Source organism: Talpa europaea (assembly GCF_964194135.1).
Source record: "Talpa europaea genome assembly, chromosome: 15".
Lineage (NCBI taxonomy): Eukaryota > Metazoa > Chordata > Mammalia > Eulipotyphla > Talpidae > Talpa > Talpa europaea.
This window is the reverse complement of record NC_140083.1, coordinates 85,800,001-85,822,091: the sequence shown is the minus strand read 5'-3', so window position 1 is coordinate 85,822,091 and position 22,091 is coordinate 85,800,001. Positions and strand designations below refer to the sequence as shown.

At 51.3% G+C, this 22,091-nt stretch overlaps 1 protein-coding gene across 2 annotated transcripts; it reads left to right on the top strand.

The window, feature by feature from the left end:
- Positions 1 to 10,734: 10,734 nt before the first annotated feature.
- Positions 10,735 to 19,013, top strand: KICS2 (KICSTOR subunit 2; the record flags this gene model as incomplete). 2 transcript variants are annotated; one of them, XM_084254619.1, is made up of 3 exons in its annotated part: positions 10,735 to 10,810; positions 14,633 to 14,921; positions 18,197 to 19,013. In XM_084254619.1, 3 exons carry the CDS (start codon positions 10,735 to 10,737, stop codon positions 19,011 to 19,013), a joined length of 1,182 nt encoding a protein of 393 aa, XP_084110745.1. The 2 variants fall into 2 exon arrangements, with proteins under 2 accessions (XP_084110745.1, XP_084110744.1); XM_084254618.1 differs by having other exon boundaries at positions 10,735 to 10,969.
- Positions 19,014 to 22,091: the final 3,078 nt, after the last annotated feature.

Here is a 22,091-nt window from a genome sequence, read left to right as displayed (position 1 = left end):
GAAACATTATACAAGGGCAGAGTAAGTCAGATATTAGAGGTAAAAAGAAAATGTTACAGATGTCATAGGAGGAAGAGTTTCATTCTTACTGAGCGTATCAAGTAGGCATGCTTGGAAGGGATCTAGTAGTTAAGGTTTAAAAGTGTCTAAGTGTAATCTTTTTTTAAGAAAAACTAAAGAAAGAAGATGGCAAAATGATAAGATTTAACAAAAGTTGGTATTGAGGACACGGACAATTTCTATATTATTTTCTTCTCTCTATGCTTGATATGTTTCGCAGTAACAACAATAAAGTATGTCTAGGATTTGGAGAAGAGAAATGCAGTCTAAGTAGAAAAGAAAATATGAGCAAAAGCACAGAATCTTGAAATTCACCGAAAGATGAGTGCTGGAAAATAAGGCTGGGAAGATGAAGTCAGATCATGGAACACCCTGGCTAATTAGTCTTGACTAAGAGGTCAGCGAGTGCTGGGGAACATCTGGAGGTTTCTGATGAACAATATGTGATCAGAGGAGTAGATCAGAAATAGAACTCTGGGAGAAATTTGCAGGGTGGGGAGAGCCCAGATTTTGAAGGACTGTAAGGGTTCAGGTGAAAATATAGTAGTCTAAGTTCCCTAAAAATCCTGATTCCTTTGTTCTTCTTGCCTCTAGTGTGTTTATATTAAAAAAAAAAAAAACACAAAAAACCCTACATCTATTTCCACTGGGTAGTCATATTTCTCCTTCCTACCCACATCTTTTGTAATCTCACCCAATCTATATTCTATACCGGGGGTTGGTAAGCTCTTTCCATAAACAGAACGATAGTAAATACTTCAGGTTTTGCAGATCATGTAGTCTCTGTAAAGAACGGTTTTGTCCACCTCTTTCTCTCTTTTGTCTTAAATCTTCAGAACCTGTCATCGGCACAGCGGGGTTGGTAGAGCGTGAGTGCAACACACGTACACGTGAAAAGCAAAAAGGTATCCCCAAAATTAAAATTAAGAAATCTCCTCAATGAGATATTACAAACCTTCCTCAGAAGGGCTAGACGTTTTTGGAACTAAAGAACATAGCTGTCACTGCTTTCAAGATTAAAGTTTCTTCATTTACTTCCAGGCATAATTTGGGGGGCAATCTGTGCTCCATCTCCTCTCTCTCTGTCATGCAGGTGGTGACAGCTAGTTAAAAAAAATTTGTGAAAGAGATTCAATTTTATCATGAAGTGTCAAGAAGAGGGCAGTTGTAAAAAGAAAGCTTAATAATATGGAGAAAGCACAACCTCAAGGGTCTCCAAGAAGACCTTTGCATCATGTGTAAATGGATAAATGGCTGGAAATGCCACTTCTCAGCAATGTGAGCAAGAATGACGGGGATGATCAGAGGAATTAAGAACGCACTGATAGACATATACTTCACACTCGGAAGATCTCTGTGGCTCACGAGATAAAAATTTTAATGATACCAATGTCACCAAAAGAGCCAAAGAAGTTTACGATCATTTAAAACACAAAGGCAGAGTTTTAAAAAGTTCTCCAGTCTTCTGAAAAATTACAAAAGAAAATATTCACAAAGATACAATCGCAATCTAGTTTTAGAGTTTAAATAACATCTGTACATGAGAACAACATTTCGACTTCACTAAGAAAAATGATAAAAAACCTGCTGGTCTTCATAGCACGGCATTAGCAAACCTGATGACTGTAAGGATTTCACAGCTAAGTGCTGGCGATCAACGGTGTGCTGGTACCGAGAGTAGTAAGACCCAGCCCCTAGCTTTAAGCAGCTCACTATTCGGAAAACGGGTTAAGTTAGCCACAGAAATAACTGTAAAGTAGCTGTTAATAAATGACCCGAAGGTTCCAAGTTTGGAACCAAGTTGGGAGGCGGCATCTACTGATGGAGCCAGAAAGTAGCACTGAGCATTCCGGGCAGCAGCAGAAAGGTGTGGGAAAGCAGGAGGAGCTCCAGGAAACGCAGCAGCCATGCTGCCAGAGTAAGCTATGGCGCGGGCAGAGGTTGGGGGGTGGGGTGGGGAAGGGCAGTAGAAAATATACCTGGAAGAAAGGGAGAGACCTTCGCGTCCACTGAGCGCCTGTGCCTGCCTCGTGCCAAACACAGGGGCAAAAAGTTTGATGAGAGACTTGAGTGCTAAAACCACATGGGCTCTGTATTAGGCCTGTGTATTTTTTTGATAAGATAAGTCACATTATTTGCTCCCCAAACTTCCTATTAAATTAGTTAGGCTCATCAAGGGTTGTGGTCTCTTGGACCTCCCTGGTGGCACAGGGGTTAAGACAACCTATGAAGCTGTCCACAGCCACTGCAGCACAAGTCCGATCCCCGGCCAGGGAGCTGCCCACAAGGAGCAGCAGACCCCTCCTGTCTCCCCGCTGCTCCCCTCAGCAGAGTATCTCAGTCAATCTGTCTGTTCTGCTCCCCACTCTGTCTCTGGTGAATCCTCTCACCTCCCCCCCACCTCTGGCCTGTACCCCAGTTCTTGTACGCATAAATAAATCTTAAAAAAAAAAAAGACTTATGGTCTCCTCCAAGTGAAGACTCCCGGTAGCAAAGGGATTCAAAAGTAATTTTGAGGAAGAAAGAAACACATGTTGCAGCTAACAATACTTTCAAGTTACTTAGCAGGTTTGGAAGGATTTAAGATGCTCCTCTCTGGGAAAAGCGGCTGTCGTAGCTTGCTTTGCAAGAGGCTTGTCCTGCACGTTTGTCCCTCGAGGGTGATATCCTGATGGCAAAGTGGTAGACCCACCAGATGGGCCGGATTTGGGCTCTATCAAATGGCAACTGCTACTAAAGAATTCCAAATGCTTGCAGTTGTTTTCAACCTTGGAAAGGATTACGATATTACTCTATAAACTGGAGGTGGATACCATGAGGATCTGTTGAACTATTGTCAGAAAAGTCATGACGCATTTTTGCTTGACAAACAAAAACATGTCATGACTTTCCCAACAAACTAATACAAGGAACTCAGATTTTAAAATGGCAAACACTGGTTTGCTGGCTATTAAAATAAAAAGGTATGTCTGCAGCTAAACTCTTTTTAGAAGAAATGTGAAATAACAAAACATTAAAAATAGAAATGGAAATGCAGAGCAGCCATGTAGATAACAATTAAAAAGAAATGTAAGGCTGTATTAGGGACGAAGCAATAATAAAAGATTATCATTAACTCAAGAACTTATAATAAGGAGGCTTCTCAGGTTAAGAGTTAATTGGGGAGAAGGTGTGGTGAGGGGGTTTAAAATGCCTCCGTTTGAAGCCCACACTGGTGGAGCTCCTTTCCGCAGGATTTTAACTCAGGCCTGACATTAAAACTCCTGCCAAAACTCTTTTTTATACCCGAGACCAGCACTGTGATTCTTTACACACATTTTTTAAAAGATTGATTTATTTATGTGCACAAGAGCGGGAGTATAGCCAGAGATACAAGGGGGGTGGGGTGGGGGAGGGTGGGAAGATTCCCCAGAGACAGAGCGGGGAACAGAACAGGCAGACTGAGCGAAATACACTGCTGAGAGAGCAGCAGGTGAGTCAGGAGAGGTCTGCTACACCCTGTGAGCTGCTCCTTGGCTGGCCTGGGGATCGAACTGGTGCTGCATGGCTGGCGACAGCTTGATGGTGCTGTCTTTAACCCCTGCACTGCCAGGGAGGCCCTCCTTACACAAAATTTTTTGGGCCCTGAATGGCTGTACTGCTGAAAGTGCATTTATTTACTCTCTACCACTTACACATTAGCCCTCTAATAGTCTAGAGGCTCTGAGTACTTGATATCCTTTCTCTTTCCATCTGAAATCCATGTTGGGCCGGCCTAGTTTTGATTTCCTAGACAAAAGTAGGAGCCATTTTTTAAAATCAGATTTCTGCCAGGTGACTATAGCTTGGAAGGAAAGACACAGTTGAAACACTGTCTATTAATCAATCCGCATGTAGGTGTTTTAGTGCCCTATTCCTAGCACTGTGCTCAATGCTATTAGGGAGAGAAGAATCAGAGGCTAACAGTCAGCGATTTAAGATCAACACAATTAAATAAAAAAGGCATAATACGGCACATGATCAGCTGCAACTGCTCGCCTTTGTATGCACTGTGCTAAGAAGGCGTCCTGGTCCCCTGCCTTGCTGCCATGGTGACAGTTACTAAGAAATGCACAGCTCCATAAATGTGCAGGTTATAAAGTTCTGTTTTGGGTTTTTTTTTTTTTAATATGTAGTATTTTTTTCATTTAGATGAATGGTCCTTAATCTCATTTTCTCTGTGAATTCTCTGTATTCAAATTCTTAAAGAAAACGGAATGAAGAGTGAGTGGACACACCCAGGTTAGCCCTGCACTGCCTGGGGGTTTGTCTGTTGCTTAGGGATCAGAGTGATTTTGAATGACCTAAAATGTCTCATGCTTCTAAGTTTATCCAGCTCTTTAATACTAGGTATGCTTGCTCAAGGTCAACCCAAGGTTAAGAAGGAATCCTTGATCATCTCTTACTCTACATCTCTGTGTTTCTCTCTCCTGAGGTTGCTATTTTTCCTTGCCCCTCCTCATCCTAGTTGTAACCACTGTTTCCTCCTTTTAGTCACCATTAGGTGTGCTTATAACAGACTTTTACTGAAAGGCTGGAAATAACAGAGCAGGTAGTATACACAGGACAAGAAATACAAGTACCCAGAAGTTTTCGGCCATCTTTAATATAAGGAATTTCTCACTGTATTTTCTTTTCAGACCCTGCCTGTAGCCATTTTGTTCGACTTCCTCCCCCTCCATCTCCTTTCTGAGTTGTTTACACATAAATCTCTGCAATTTTATTATTTGATCAAAGTGGTTCTCACTGCCAAACCCCCTGCACCCTGCCCTAAGGGATAACTCACAACCCCCAAAAGCCCAACCTTTTTTCTCTCCCTAGACAAAAGCTCCATCTACATCAGAGATGGATTTTGTCACTCCCCTGGAATGAAAAATTGCAGCAATAAAGTTACTTAAAATTACTTTTTATTTTATTTTTTTTAAGTTTTTTTTTTAATTACTTTTTAAAGTTACTTAGATTTCCCTGTTTATAAGCTCAAATTCTCCCATTTGATCTATATTCAAGGAAGTTTTTTTTCTGTCTGAACTACAGGTGTAAAGACAAAGTTTCTGAAATATTCTGCATGGTGCATAAGTCACATACATGTTTGTGGGAAATTTTAGCTTCTTAAAAAAAAAACCCATTATTTTCTAAAAAGATTTCTCAAAGATTCAGAAAAGCAGTAGGATTTATAATAAAGGCAATTTTCTGATTGCCTGTAAGAGATAGGGAGCCGAATAAAAGCTGCTTTCCCTGTAGAAAATTCCCTGCCGTATCTGGTATTATCCACAGGCCAGGACCCTTTCATGCGCACTCCCGGCAGTCTTCATGAGAGACGTCCTGTGTGCACTTGCAGAGGTAGCTGCTTGGCTGTGGCCACAGTACACCACAGCTTTGCTCTAAGATAAGATCCTATCTCTGAGGGCAGGAAAGTTCCCAAGGTGCCCAGTGCTGATCTCTCCAGGTAGCCCTACATTACATTTGAATGTCACCCTCAAAGAAAGGTAATGTGACAGTAAGTTTGGATTCTTATGAAGATGGATATTTCTCCCAGGACAAATCCCTATCACTTTGATCACATGCATGCGCAAGCACACGCACGCACGTGCGTGCGTGCACACACACACACACACACATCATGAGCTGTCAGGTACTATGCTGAGCACCAGACTAGATACTGTGGAAGATGTGAGAAAACAATAAAAATCAAGACAGTAGTTTATATATATAGTATAGTATATAGAAGTAATAATAATGGAATTTAAAAAAAAAAATTTCTTCTCAGAACTATGGAATTTTAGAACTAGAAATATTTTAAAGATGATTTGCTGATTTGCAGAGGACAAAAACGGAGTTCATTGGGGTTAGCAGTTTACCTGAGGTCAATGGTGAATCCGTGGCAGAGAGGATAAGAACACAGATACCAAGAGCTCTGACTGCCTTATCACATGGAACAACTAGTAAGCACCAGCCCTATGCAAAAAAAATAGAAAGCCCGAGAGAACACATGTAAACCGCTTTGCACCATGTCTGAAACCATTAGCTGTCACGATCCAGTCATTATCAGCACCGTCACGGTGAAGAGCATGACTTTCAGCATTAGCTAGACTGGATGTAAGTCCAGTTCTGCCACTTACTGTGTGACTGCAGAGTAGTTTCTCACTTTCTCTTAGCCCTGTTTCTTCATCTATAAAATGGGAATAAAAATAGTATTTATCTAATAGGACAATGAAGAGGAATAAGCAAGTACAAATGTGTGTTGTGTGACAGTATATTACCTGGTGTGTTGAAACTATTCAAGCACAGCTGTTATCCACAGCATTTCTGAACCTGTACAGGTAAGCAGTGAGTCAGACCAGGACAGATACAGCATGGGTGGAGCGTGTGTTCACTCTGTCAAAAAGAAAGCCAGTAAGTTAACGTTGCATTTTCACAGATATCAGCAGATATGCACCAGTTACCTAGACCACGATGAGCAAGACGAATTCCTGCTTTCACAGAGCTGCAGTCTGGTGAAGGCAGTGCAGGAAGCAGGCTGCTGCCATACGAAACAGCACACACATTGCAGAGCTACAAGAAAGAGGTACGGTAATAGGGAAGGGAGTGTCAGAGAAGTTTTCTCAAATAAAAGCACAAGGAGTTGGCCAAAGCTGAGGGGTTAGAAAGAGACTAAAAGCACAAGCCACCTGTGGGAAGTACCCTGAACGGGCTGCCATCATCCGTTCCGAGCCCCTGGCGTTTCCTGGACAGCAGTGGCCAGAAAAGAACAGGCCATGTACCCCCTGTGCCCTGCAGGCAGGGTCTGCTTTTGCCAGTTAGTAGCACTTGGAACACACGCCCCAGGCTGGGGGTCATCTGCTGTCTCTGCTGGCGAACGTGGCTGGGGACACACTCTATGGCATCACTTCAGGATCTGGCATTAAATCTGTGGGTGCTCAGATGGAGCTGCAAGGGCAGCGGCAGTTCCTGACCCTGGGCTTACGGCTCCAGTGGGATATTTTTGAACTTGGCAGTGATCAGCGGAGTCCCGACTGCCCACCTTTCCTTCTGTAGAGACAGGAGCTGCTTCCCCAGTGGACCTATCCAGGCGTCCTGTCCTAGGAACTGCTCCTGGGGCCCTGCTAAGTCACCCTTTCTTTAGCCCTCTAGTGATCTGGTGAACTCCTGATGTCTGTGAAGCCTCCTTCTGTCTAGTGATGAGAACAGGACCTGTTTCTGGCGCCTAGGAGACCAGCGATACAGAAACACAGTGTGCGTGCGCAGTGTAATCTGCAGAAGACAGCAGGCTGCTCCGCCCTCCCCTCCTCTGTGCAACGATCTATAAAACATTCTCATTTTGTGAAACTGAAAACTCTACACGCTCCCCAGTCCCTCTCTCCTCCCCGCGCCCCTCTTCTCGCAGCCTGACGCGCCACATCTAAGTGGGATCACACAGGCTTGTCTTTTCGCGGCTGGCTTACTGCACTTAGCACAGGGTCCTCAGAATCCATGTTGTAGCACGTGACAGGATTTCCTTCCATCCTTTTGTGAAGCTGAAAAACATTCATTGTTTGTAATTTTGTTACCAGGTTTTATCTACTCCTCTGCCTGTCTATGGGCATCTGGGTGACTTCCAGCTTCTTGCTAGTGTGAATAATAATTGATGAACATGGGTGTGTAAATGCCTCCTCAAGATCCTGCTTTCAGTTATCTGGGCTATATACTCAGCAGTGGGACTTGTGGACCATATGCTACTTTTAATTTTGAAAAAGGTTTACTTATGTATGCACACGGGAACTGGGGCATACGCCAGACGTGTGTGTGGGGGTGGGGGTGTGAGAGAGAATTCCCCAGAGACAGAGCGGGGAGCAGACCAGGCGGATCTTCTGAAACACACTGCTGAGGGGAGCAGCAGGGAGACAGGACTGGTCTGCTGCGCCGTGGGTAGCTCCCTGGCCGGGGATCTGCCTCATGTTGCAGGGGCTGGCGACAGCATGATAGCACTGTGTCCTTGAACCCTGCACCCCAGGGAAGCCCTATTTTTAATTTTTTGAGGAACCTCCACATAAGATTTTTCCAAAGGGGCTGCACCTCTTCATTTCTATCAGCAGTGCACAAGTGTTCCAATTTCTCCACACCCTCCCCAACACTTGTTATTGTCTGTCTTCTGACAGTAGCTATTCTGATGGGTGTGAGTGGTATCTCCACACGCTTTGATTGCATTTCTTTAATGATGAGTAATGTCGAGCAGTTTTTCACATGCCTGTTGGCCATGTAATAGCTGTCTTGCCCATTTAAAAATCAGGTATTTTTTTTTTTGCTGTTGTTGTTTTACTATACTCTGGATAGTAACCCTCTCAGATAGGGTTTCCTTGGCGGCTCTTCTACGTTGCTGATTGAATGCCAGTCTGATCTTAGCTTGGGCTTGCGCACGGAAGTCTAGTCTTGAGCCACGCATGGCACATGTCTGGTCCATCTGGGGCCATCTTCCATCTTAAAGACACTTGTGAGAAAAAGCCAGAAGCTTCCCTATTTTGGACACTCTGGGTCCCAGATACGGATTCCCTACAATATTGAAAAGCCTCCTCATGTCTTCACTGGGAACTCGAATCAACCAACCTGAGGTTTCTGGGGCAGAATGAGAAACAGCCTCAAGACAGGCCGAGTGGAAGGCACGGAAGTGGACTCGCCAGAGTTGGCTCTTGCCCTGTGCTCCAGGATAAGGCAGAGCCATGCTGTGAGGATAGTCAGGCTGTCCTGCGGGGAGGACGGTGAGGGCCAGCAGCCTGCTAACGGGCTAGTCCCGCGAGAACCACACTGAAAGCAGTTCTCCAGTTCCCAAGAATCTTAAGGGACTGCAGTCCTAGCCAACGCGGGATCGAAGCCTTCCCAGGCGGAGGCAGACCCGCCCCGTTGAGCAGTCTTGAGTTCTTGACTCACAGGAATCGTGAGGAATTAGAGATGATTTTTACTGTTTTAACTCACTGAGGTGGGGGCTATTTGACAGGGAACGCATCTCTTGCTACTGTCCAAAATATATTACTCAGGGGATGCACGTGGTGATCATTCCAGGTAACTTCTTCATAACTTTAATGTCTTAATAGCTTGACACGTCATTAACTGTATATTATCCCATAAAATTTTTAGAAGATAAGGAGAATCAGCTGATCAACTATTTAACAAACCTCCATTAAGTGTTACTCCTGGTGGTCTGTTGATTAAAAGGTGTGATGCTGTGAGAACAGTGACAACGGCAGGCGTTACATTAAACACGGCCTGTTGGACACGTACACACTCACTCATTGCTTCTCGTGTCACTACCCTGAGCAATGGAGACACCGCGTGTGTACCAGCACTTAAAACAATTTTTTTTTTGCTAATCCGGTGATAGGTGGAAAGCAGTTTAACCTGCATTTCTATGACCAAGAAATCTTGATATATAAAGTACACGAAACCTTCCTCTGACATATTACAAGTATTTTTTCGCACTTGGCATCATGTCTTCTTGACATGCACAAATTAAAAATATTTTATAGGGCCCTCCCTGGGGGCGCAGCGGGTTGAGCGCAGCGCTGGGAAGCTGCCGGCAGCCTCTGCAGCGCGGGTTCGAGTCCCCGCGGCCAGAGAGTGACCCACAGGGCGCAGCAGACCCCTCCTGTCTCCCCGCTGTCCCCTCAGCAGCGTGCTTCAGTGGATCCCCCTGTTCTGCTCCCGGCTCTCTGGTGAGTCCTCTCACCCCCGCGCCTCTGGCCTGCACCCCAGCTCTCGTATAAAGAAAATCTTAAAAAAATATTTCATATAGTCCAGTCCCCCTCATTACAAAGTCTTTCATAATTAGCAGCTCCTGCTCCCGGATCAGCTGAATTTTCACTTGCACTTTAACCCCCCGCCGTGTTCTCACACGCAACTGTTCTGTGGAACGCGGGGTGAAGCTCTCCCCACGACCACGTCTCCTTCCCGTTAACCGAGCGTTTCCCGTCCCTTCGCCTCGGGTTTCGGGGTGCGCTCACCAACGCCACCCCGCGGCTGCTGGCTCCCCCTCCCCGCCGGGCCCGCTGGCCCCGCGCCCCGAGAGGGCAGGCGGCCGCGCGGCGGGGGCCGGGGGCGCCCCGGGGACGCGCAGGCTGAGCCGCCAGGGCAGGCCCGGGGCGTGGGGGGGCGTTCGCGGGCGTTTCCCCCGCGGCTGAGGGCGGCGCGGGGCCGGGGAGGCCGGGCGGGCGGCGGGGACGGGGGGGGGGACGGGGAGGAAACGGGGGGACGGGGGCAAGGGGGAAACGGGCGCGGGGGGAGGGCGAGGCCGACTCCGGCCCCGCGGGGCGCCGCCCCCGCACTGGTCCCGCCTCCTCGCGCCTCAGGCGGGCGCGCCCGGGCCAGAAGTGACGTCCCGGCTGCTGACGCCACGCGAACGTGACGTCCCCGGGGCGGACGCGTCTCCCGGGCGGGGCCCGCAGCTCACCTCGGGGCGCCGTCCCTGGCCGAGCGTCCGCGCGGCCGGGGCTGCCGGGCGGGGGCGCCGGAGCGTCACGCCGCCTCCCCGCCCGGCCGCGTCCTCCCGCGGGCCCGCGCGCGCCCGGCGACGGCGGCGGCGCACTCCCGAGCCGCGCGTAGCGGCCGCGCGCACGCACGCCGGCGCGCGCGCCCGCGAACCCGGAAGTGCGCGCGGCGGCCACGTGGGCGGCGCTGGCGGCGGCCCGCATGGGGGAGTCCATCCCGCTGGCCGCGCCGGTGCCCGTGGAGCAGGCGGTGCTGGAGACGTTCTTCTCGCACCTGGGCATCTTCTCCTACGACAAGGCCAAGGACAATGTGGAGAAGGAGCGGGAGGCCAGCAAGAGCGCGGGCGGCAGCTGGCTGGCGCTGCTGGCGGCGCTGGCGCACCTGGCCGCGGCCGAGAAGGTGTACCACGGCCTCACCTACCTGGGGCAGAAGCTAGGTACCCGCCCCGCCCCGCCCCGCCGCGGCGCCCCGCCGCGCGCCCCGGGGGGGGGGGGCGCCCCAGTGCCCGGGGGCCGCGCCCGCCCAGCCTCGGCCAGAGGGGACGTGGCCGCGGGTCCCGGCGGGAGGGCGGCCAGGGTGGGGCAGTGGCCAGCGCTGCCCCCTCCGGAAATGACCCCCGGAAATAAGACCTGGAGCAGGTTCAGCCCCGTTTCCCGGCGGAAACCACACCTCGAGGTCAGGAGAGAGAAGTCAGCCCAAGGCCGGCCCTGCGCGCACACCCCGGGGACCCCAGGCCTGCGGCGCCCTGGGCCTCGGGCCCGTCAGTGAGCAGGGCTGGCGTGACGGGAGGCGAAGGCACCATACGGGGAACAGAACATTAAATTGAGTGTGGGTTCCATTTTGGTGCCCCCCCCCAGTGTCCTTGTGTCGCCTGAAGGTGACAGCTCCAGGTGACAGCTCCGTCTTGCTCGCGGGCAGGACTTTGTGGTGGCTTCTGCCTTAGCTCTTCAGTCACTGCTGCTTCGGAGGTTCCCTACCGGCCAAAGTCAGGGAGAGTCACCGTGGGTGATTGTCCTCTCTGTCCGCTGGCACTCGCCACAAATTGGCCATCACTGTTGCAGAATTAGTCCCTTTCTTTTTTTTTTTTTTACCAACTGGAAACTTGCAGAGAGGCCCAAACCATCCACAGAATGTCTGCCCTGATCTGTCAGATTGTATTTGTTTACATCTGGTTTACGAAATTTGTATTTAAGTTATAATTTATATATACTTTGTTACCTAAGTATGTGTGTATAAAGACAGCGAAAATGGGGAGAAAGTGGGTAATCTGGTGTTTTAGATTCCCCTACTTCATAAAGAATAGCTATTGACCCCAGTGCCATGGTTCATAATATTTTTTAGGGCATCTATAAGACTAGATGAAAACTGTAGACCTATTCCCCAGAAAAATAGATGCGTAGGTACAATTTTGCCTATAATCCTAGAGGATTCAGTCGGATCGCCTAAGCGTACGTAGGGAATCCAGTTGGAAAATCTGCTATTCTTGCTTTTATCTGTGTCAGGTTTTAGGCAAACATCAGGGACCACACAGTATGTAAGAACTCTTGTAAGACCGTCCTGTCTGATTTGGCTCGCGCTGCTGAGCAGAACCCAAGGCCTGCAGAGCCAGAGGGCTGCGTCTGCATTTGCCCCCTGGGATGATTTCCTCTGTGAGCTGCCCAGACACTGAGCAGGCTCCAGGCGGCCTGTCACTCCAAGTGTTCTGAAACGTTAATGCCATGTCAATTATATACATGTTCAGCTCATCAGACTCCCCTAATTAAAATCCTAATTTTGCAAATACCGTACTTTTTTGTACAAATGTTCTATCAGTATGCTGATAGCAAGACTTCAGGGTTGACTCCATAAAGTAGGGTTGACTACTCCATGAAGTAGGGTTGACTCCATTTTCTTAAAAACTTGGGGAAAAGTTTTTGTGTTTCCATGGCCCTGTTCAACTACTTTGCTGATTCCAATGTTTAAATGTTTCAAAACATTAAGGGAGCACGTCCTCAAACCCAGGCTCCTGGCGTTTAGCACAGTAGACCTGAGTAACTTCAGAACTGATGTCTAAACATTTATCATTAGCAGAAAGCTGCAGATGAAAGTGCTCATTTAGCTGTTTTTCATGCTGTTAATCTGCTTACTTGAAATTTCATGACATAAGGTAGACTTGAAGTCTTGAGAAACAATGAGCCGTCATAACGAGAGCCTTTTGGAAATAATTTTACGTAATCATAATTTGTACATTTAAAAAACGGAAAAGAGACAAGTTGGGCGTCTCTGATTTCTTGTTTTCCAGCACAAAGGTAGTGAACACAACCAGGGTAGTGAGCAAACACGATTGTGATCTGAGGTTTTTGAGAAGCGACCCTAAAGGTATTGTTTGTCTTTGTGTGGTATTACTGCTCCCCCAGCTGAGGGTAATCTGATGAAAGAAGGTATCCGTTTTCCACCCAGAGTTAAACTTTTCATCAGGGTCACCTTGTTAACAGGGGGAGCGGTGCACAGTTGGGGTCGTGCAGCTAGCTGTCAGACATCCAGCTAGCCACTCTAAGGACAGTAGTTGAAGCTCCCAATTTTCCGGAGTTAACAGAAGCTCAGCTGTTACTATTGGGAATTTTCTTATATTGTTTCTCGTGGCGGGGACGGGCCAGCGCTTTGTCCCAAGCACATTATGTGTTATGCCTTTTTATCTTGGCAGCTTTGTTGCGAGTTTGATGTTAAAAACAACTAAGGCTGAAAGTAGCTTCATCTTTTGCCTGTCAGCACTGTGGCCGCTGGCCTTTGAAACCAAGTGTGTCAGACTTCCAGGACTTTTGGGTTTGTGTGATAGTTTTCTCAGCTTCCTAGGCTAAGAGGAGACAGGCCCGTTTGTCCTTGTTCACTCTACAGTGCGCAGAAGCACGCGGAGTGTGAGCTCACCCTCGAGAGAACAGCCCTGTGTGGCATGTTCCTGTCAGGGCGGGTCCACCTGGCCACAGGTGTCCTGCTGTGTGGGGGAGAGGACGCGATGCAGCCCACGCGTCCGGGCAGTGCACTGGAGGAAACTCTAGAGTGACCGACTGCCTGGACTGACCCTGGGCTGGAGGGGGTGGGTCCCAAGACGTGGGACCTGGTTTTGAAGCAGGGATTAAGAATCCCCACGAAGCCGGTCTCAGTGCTAGAACCTGCAGCCTCGCGCGGCCTGGGCCGGGCTGGCCGCCCTAAGAGAAGGGGTGTAAGACCGGCTTCTTGAAACAAACTGGACGGGAACTGAACTGCAGGCGCTGTTGTAAGGAGGCTCATTCAGGTGTTTCGTAAATGCGGGTCCCGTGCGCCCGGCGGGTGTGTGGGTGGCGATGCGTCTCTCCCTCAGCGCGTCTGTGCCTCGCAGCGGGCGTTTCCTCCCCTCCGAGCGTGTCCTGTTTTCCTGCGGGTTGTGGTCTTAGACCAGGCGTGTTTCCTCTCGTTCTCGCCGTCTCGCCTCTGGCCTTCTGGCGGGACGCGGCATCCTTGCGAAAACGGCCTGACGCCGAGTCCGTGGCGGCCGGACCGCGGCCGGGCCTGTGTGTGAGGGGGTGACTGGGCCGCCGGCGAGGGCGCGCGGTCTGCCGTGGCGGGCTGGCGTCGCGGCGGCGCTTGTCCGGGTTCGCCTCCCGTCCCGGCTACGTGTGCGGCGAGGCGTCGGCCTGGCCCGGGGCGGCCCCTCGGGCGCACGTGTGCGGGCAGCGGCCCTCGGGCTCCCGGAGCGGGGGCCCGCGGGGTGCGGGGGTGCCCCGAGGCCTCCGGCCCCCTCACATCCGTCTGTCCCCTCAGGCGGCCGGTCCTCTCCGAGCGGCTCCTCATGAAGTGGGGCCCTTGGGGCGCGGGGGGGGGGGGCGCCCCGGACCCCGCGCCTCACGCCCGTCCGTCTGTCCGTCCCGCAGGCGGCCAGTCCTCCCCGAGCGGCTCCCCGTGGAGGGGCCCCCGTGGGGCGCGGGGGGGGCGCCCCGGACCCCGCGCCTCACGCCCGTCCGTCTGTCCGTCCCGCAGGCGGCCGGTCCTCCCCGAGCGGCTCCCCGTGGAGGGGCCCCCGTGGGGCGCGGGGGGGGCGCCCCGGACCCCGCGCCTCACGCCCGTCCGTCTGTCCGTCCCGCAGGCGGCCAGTCCTTCTTCAGCCGGCGCGACTCGCTGCGCTCGGCCTACGCGGCGCTGCACGGCGAGCTGCGGCGGGTGGCGGCGGGCGCGGGCCGGGGCGCGGCGGGCGCGGCGCCGGCGCTGGAGGAGCTGCTGGGGCACCTGGCGGAGCAGCTGAGCTTCTTCGTGCAGGCGCGCGCCGAGGCGGCCGAGCTCTACGACCGCATGTTCGCGCTCAGCGCGCAGCGCAGCGTGGACGCGGCCGAGCTGGTGGCGCTGCTGGACGCGCTGCTCGGCAAGTACAGCGCCAGGTGAGCGGGGGGGGGGGGGGGGCATGTGGGGGGGCGGGGGTGATGGGGGGCCCCCTCTCAGAGCCCGGCCCGCGGGCGCCGTGGACTGTCCCCCGCCGGCCTCCTGCCCGCCGAGGGCCCCGCACCTGCCCGAGCAGCGTCCCGAGGCCGCGCGGGACCGGGCGCCGTGGGGGCGCCGGGGAGGGGGGGGGCTGCAGCCCTGGGGTCCCCTGGGGTCCGGGGTGCTCACTGCCGTCCGACCCCCGCGCTCCTGTTTCCTGGGCTCCTCACCTGCCACCCGTGGGCCCCCGGAGTCGCGGGGAGGTCCCCCCCATAAAGCAGGGGCTCCCCCGCTTCCCGCTGCCCCCTCCTCGCAGGCCCCGGTCACCCGAGGGCCCCACGCCCCCCGGGCGGGGGTCCGAGCGCGCCCCGGGCGAGGGGTTGCGAGGACCGGGGCCCGTGGGCGACCCCGGCCTTCTCGGGGAGCGGGCGCGGCCCCCAGAGCCGCCTCCAGGCCTGGGCCGCGCGGGGTCCCCCCCCCCCCGCCCAGAATCGCCCGTCGGGGGAGTGTCCGCTGCCCCGGGTAGCCCGCGCGTCGGGACCCCCCGCCCCTTCCAGGGACCGCCAGGCTGCGGTGCGGGCCGCGGGCGCGCGTGGGTGTGGGCGCGTGGGGACCCCTCGTCCCCCCTCGAGCCCCTGCGCCCGGCCGCCCTCGCGGTGGAGGCGGGTTTTCTCCCCCGGGGCCTCCCTCATGCTCAGAGTGGCCCGGCCACGGTGTCTTTTGGTAAATTTACCGCATTATTAAACAGACGTAGATTCTCCTGTAATAACGTGAAGGATTTCAGAGTGAACGTCGGCACGAGTCACGCGGGCTTTCACGGCAGCCTTTTGAGAGGAAAAACAAGAATGAAGCCGATGCAGGGGCAGGACGTCTACTACTTCTTGAATACTTGAATTTTCCCCCGAAAGAGGAGTGAATGGACTGTCTTCTGATCCTGTGGAACTAGTTTTGAACATCCTTGTCTGGTTTGGACAGAATTCGCAGAAGAAAATTCTGGCTCCTCTTTTTGTTTCAGGGTTAAAACAGTCCTGGGAGATGAGCTTGTATGTGTAAATTAATATTTACACTCCCAAATCAAGAATATAATTTTAAGAGATAATCCTTTTTAAGAAGTCAGCAATTATTTCCACATTTTAAAGAGCTTTTTAGAATCCCTCTGGTATAAGAATAATGTACCAGTGATTTTATTACTTAATCATAATCATAATTTTATAGCTAATCATAATCATAATTTTATAGCTAGACTTTAAAAAACATTTAAACAACTGAATTACATAAAATTTCTCATCACATTTTAGGAAGCCGTCTCTTGATCTGAATGCTTCAAGCGACAAAATTCTCACCAAAGGCCGAGCTCTGATTTATTTAAACTTTGTACCCTTTATTTAGACTTTATGCCCTTCCAAAAAAGATCTGTGATAAGACTATTGATAAAGCCGTCGCTGTGTGTTCGGCGAGTTTCATTATTGCCTACTCAAAGTTTCCGAAGCAGAACCAATAGCAGTGGCATCTCTGTGGTGTCTGACGAGTCTAGGTGTGAGCACGTGAAGACCAGGCTGCACAGTCACACGACAAGGGCGCGACGTCCGTCCCGGAGACGCCAGCCCCTGTGCTCATGTGGCTCAGTCCTACCTACTTGTAAGCTCCACGGCTCAGTCCACACCCCGTCTCCTGTGAAACCCTTCACCGGAAGAGGCGCCTTCCTCTCCGCGGCTGCTCACACCCTCCTGGGAGCCGCGTGCCTGCCTGCTCCTGTCCGTGGAGACGGGGTCGGGCCTGTGGGGCAGCCGCTGCGCCTTCACCGTCTCTGCATCCCAAACACAGTAAACTGATGGGTTGACATTGGGAGAGATGACATTTGTGGGTGGTAAAATACACGGAACACAACGTTTGCCACTACCACGCTTTTGAAGTGTCCAGTGCTATGGCATTTAGTACGTTCACGTTGTTGCTGCTACTGGCTAATTTTTAATCGGGCCTCCGCCTTCTCAGATGTGCGGGACCCGCATGCCTCTCGGGGAGGAGCCCCTTGCTGCGGCTCTGTGAAGGACGGTGTTCCGCTCCCACCCCTTCCTTCTTTTTTTGACTTTTTTTAGAGCAAATGTTTTCTGCAAATAGCTGTTGTTTTTTCTCTACTCAGACTCTTTCGGGCTTGCTGCTCTGGCTGAGTGTATTTTTGGGTGATCACTGCAGATCCTCCGGTGGTGTGAGTGGAGAGTAGCCATGAAGCCCCCTGGAGGGTGGAAGTGGGGACATGATACATCGTAATGCTGATGTCCACATCTTGGCAGAATAACATGCATGTGAATTTCTAGCTCGTCCTAAAGATGAGAAATAACTTTGACGCTCACATTCATCCTAATAAATGTTGAGCCTTTCAATGCTTTTGGTATTTGTTTATGGAAAAGCTTGTTCAGAATTCTTTCTGAGGGTTTGTACCAAGAATTCATGTGCTTTCAAGGAGAATGTTGGCTATACATGATCGGTTCCAACTGGAAGCAGAAAAACAACTCAGTATTGTTATTCATAGTAGACTTTTCTCCAATCTCAAACCTTTTCTTGTTAACAGGTTTATTATGTTTATAGTTCCTTGGGAGACTGTCTTCATATCCCTGATTAGGGAAGCTTGTGGTATTTACTGGTCATTAGGTGTTAAAGGGCCTAAAAGTTAACACAGTGGGAACATTTTTTACCATTCAAAGATTTTGAGAAATGCTGTAGTGGAATGTGCTTGACTTACTGTTTATTCCACAATGTAATGTTTGAAGAAGCCAAATTAGTTGAGTTAGCGCATGAGTGGGAGGATTTGAGCTCTGGCTTATCCTTCTGACTCTTTCGGCACGTTATCAGACTGGACCTTCTGCGCATGTTCAGCGTCCCTCCCTGGGAGGATGTTGGGGGTCAGAGGTGGCAGCAGGGAAGGGGGCATTAATCAGATAATTCCCAATAAATAAAAATAAATAAGAATTACAGCTAATTTAATTTCTTTGTGTTTGACAAGAAGGCAGTCACTGCTGTCATTTTCGTGTTTTTGAAATGCCAGGCCCTTTCCACAGGAGACTTGTTCTGTTGACCTAATTCTGAAGTGGTGAAGTTGTCTCAGAATAGCTGTTCAAGTCAATCAGCATCCTGGTGCTCTTCATGTTTTCCCCTCTGGCCCCCCACAGTATTATTTGTCTGAACGCACTGTTTTTTCTAGAGCGGAAAATCTCAACCTGGCTTCCCTTCCCCTTAGGTTTCACCACCCCATCCTCAGCCCTCTGGAGAGCAGCTTCCAGCTGGAGGTGGGCGTCCTGAGCCACCTCCTGCAGGCGCAGGCCCAGGTGTCAGAGTGGAAGTTCCTCCCGTCCCTGGTGAACCTGCACAGCGCGCACACCAAGCTGCAGACCTGGGGCCAGATCTTCGAAAAGCAGCGGGAGACCAAGAAGCACCTGTTCGGGGGCCAGTCTCAGAAGGCCGTGCAGCCACCACACCTTTTCCTCTGGCTGATGAAACTCAAAAACATGCTTCTGGCCAAGTTCAGCTTTTACTTCCACGAGGCGCTGAGCCGGCAGACCAGCGCGTCCGAGATGAAGGCGCTGACGGCCAAGGCCAGCCCCGACCTCTTCGGGAAGATCTCCAGCTTCATCAGGAAGTACGACGCGGCCAACGTGTCCCTGATCTTTGACAACCGCGGCTCCGAGAGCTTTCAGGGCCACGGCTACCACCACCCCCACTCCTACCGGGAGGCCCCGAAGGGCGTGGACCAGTACCCCGCCGTGGTGTCGCTGCCCAGCGACAGGCCGGTCCTGCACTGGCCCAACGTCATCATGATCATGACGGACCGTGCGGCCGAGCTGAGCGGCCTGGACAAGGTGGTCCACTTCTACGACGACAAGGTGCAGAGCACCTACTTCCTCACGCGCCCCGAGCCCCACTTCACCCTCGTGGTGATCTTCGAATCCAAGAAATCCGAGAGGGACTCCCACTTCGTCTCCTTCCTCAATGAGGTCTCTCTTGCCCTCAAGAACCCCAAAGTTTTTGCAAGTCTGAAGCCGGGCTCCAAAGGTTAGCGGCGGGTTGCGTGAGCGGGCCTGCGGGCCGGCGCGGGTGGGCCCCAGCGACGGCGGCCCCCTCTGGTTGCCGCTCCCCCTCCGCGCTCCTGTCAGAACTGAGGTCAAGACAGTCTCCGTGGCCGAGCGGCCCCTGTCCCCGAAGGCCAACTGAACGGCGTGTCCAGAGAGCAGCCCGGGGAGGGCCGCGGCTGCTGTGTGCCTGCCCGGCGCAGCCAGGGCGGCCCTGCTTCCTCCCGCCGCTGGCTTCCCTGCAGACGGGCTGTTTAGTGCCGATTTCCCCGGGTGTTTCATGTTGCTCCGAGCCCTGTGTCTGATGCCGTCCCAGCCCTGCGCCCCTCCCGGCGCGCCATCGAGACAAGATATTAAATGGCCTTTCTGGCACCGAGGACTGTCCGTTTCCTGTCATAAATGAGCGCGGTAACACAAGAGTTAGCAGTTTCATGATTCTCATCTACGGAATCATAGTTTTGAGGCCCAAACAAGGGACTAGGTGAGAAATCTCCCCTCCCGAGGTGAGTCGCTGGTGGCGGAGCGCCCGGGGCTCTCACAGCCGTGGGTTCTTCCGGGTGACACGCCGCACACATTTGTTTGTGCCTCTACAGAGTCTGGGCTTTCCGCTCTCTTTCAAAGTCCGCATACGCCACGACGTGGGAATCCTTCATCCTTCAGCATATTACCTGCCGGGCGCTGAGTTTATCCCTTCTGTTCCAGTTATTTTTAGGCTGAGCAACTGAGCAGGTGGAGCCACTGTCACCCCATGGTGGGCGGGTGCAGGGCAGGGCAGGGCAGGGCAGGGAGGGCAGGGCAGGGCCCCACCCTCACCCACATGGTGAAGTCGACTCCCCACCTGTCTGGACTAGCTGCTGGAGAACCCACTGGCCTGATTTCTGGGGAGTTCTTTTTCATAATAAAAATCATATATTTTTAAAAAGCCAGTTGGCTTTAAATAGAAAGGAATGATTTACCTCTGTATTTTATTCACTCAGGTTCTGTAAGAATCTGAAAAGATTTTACAACATTGACCTTGCATAAAAAATTGAAAACAATTGGAACTAAAAGTTGAATCGCTCTTTTATGTTTTGCCAAGATGCTGGAAATACCCGTTGATGTCCCTGTGTTGTTTTTTTAACCTGGATAAAACCACCATTGGCCTTAATGACATGGTCTCTTATGGCACTGAAAGAAAATATGCACATGGAGAGAAAATAAAATACAAATCCTATATTTAAGTAACCAGCCGTTGCTGAGAACATCTGGAGTGTATATTTAGTTTTAAACATACTTTGGCTCCCGTCAAGAGACAAAGTCATTTTACTCTGGAGACGTGTCCTTGAGATGATCCACATGTCAAGGCTGTGTTTTGCTCACTGGAAGAGTAAATCCACCTATTTTCCACAGGCTGCTTACTTTGGAATTTGTTTCTGAGGCACAGCTTGATCAGTTTTTATGGGTAACGTGCAGTGTGATGAATACTAACCTCAGTTTGTCAACAAGTTGCATCTGGGGGTGCTGCTGGGACAGAGGGGTGCTGTTGGACATTGCGACTTTGTTTTCCCTTGGGTCCAACCCCATACCTGAGTCATTGCCTGGGGATGGTCGTTCTCTGCAGGATCCAATATCTAATTTGATACATAATCACTTTGTACATCGGGACGTGCAAGAGGTGCTTTCCAGTAAGAGAGTAGTTTGCATTTCACGCCCGGCAGAGCCAGTCATGATCTGTCCACTGTCCGCCCTCTGCCCCGGCAGTTACCTTGTTCTGTTTCTTGGGCACGTCAGCCTCCGAGCCTGCCCTCCGTCTCTGGAAAATGGGGATAAGGAAGCGTGGGCTGCTTTTTTTGCAAGGATTTGAAAGGATAAAGTGGGGTCACGCGTGTGAAAACGGCTTTGGAAACGAGCTTGGGTAGGAAAGCTGTGGCGTGAGCGACGGGTCCTCCCCTGCAGCTCCCCGGCTCTCCGGGCGTCCTCGCGTCGGAGGCAAACCTGTGCTCAGCCGTGAAGTCGGGACAGAAATGTCAGAACTAGTTTAGAAGAGGCGGCATAACTGCACCCCACACCCCCACCCACTTTTCTTCTTTCAGAATCTTTCTGGTTCCTTGTTCCCAAATGTTTATGGTTGGTTGAAATACCGGTTTTTCTATGTTCTTACTGACACTTTTCCCCGGCCCGGTTATTCTGTCAGCTGCCGAGAGAAGTGTCTTAGAATCTCGAACTGTGACTTTGGATTTCTTCCTTTATTTTTGCCAGTTTTTGCTTTTTATATCTTGAAGCCCTCTCTTCTCACTCTCCTGCCCTTTGTTTCTGAAAACTTCCTCCTCACACCCACTTTAGTGACTCCCCCACTGCCCAGGGAGCCAGGACATACCCCAGGGGTGGCTGACCCCCCTGGAAAGCAGCATTTGAAAGTAATTCATTCTGATTGTTTTTGCAACTAGTTAGCCTTTTCCAGGCAGCGACAACGGACGACAGGAGGGAAAAGTTCAGCATTGTCCCTAAGGGGGTGACCACAGCTACGCCCAGTGCTCCCTGAGCCCCAGGCAGGCCCTGCCGTGGGTGCCCAGGAGTGGACATGAGCGCGCTGGCCCCAGGGCCCTTGGGCTCCCGGGATGGAGTGCCCCTCGCCAAGAGAGCAGCGCTTCTCCTCATCATTAAGATGGGGCATGTGAAACCACAGTCCGTGAATTAAAAAAAAAAAAAAAAAAGTACAAGGAAGTAAAGAAAAAAGTCTGTTTGGCAAGAAAAGCTGTTCAGAACTAAAACCTCTTCCAGTGTCATTTCAGTATAATATTTTTACTATTAAGTAAAAGATCATTCTTAGTCTATTTGCTATAATTGCCCATAAAAATATTACAGTAACTTCTGAATTTATTTTCCCTTCAAGTAAAAGTTTTTTTTAAAAGGGATTTATTTCCCATCTAAGTGAGAAAGGAAAACAACACGCTGCGTGATTCTCCAAGAAAGCCCCGCAGGCAGAGGCTACCAACGCCCCCGCGCCTTTCTCTGCCACGTTGCTGTGCTGTGACAGTGCAGTTGCCTCGTGAGCTTGTGCCCGAACAGCGCTCAGCGTCCCTGCGG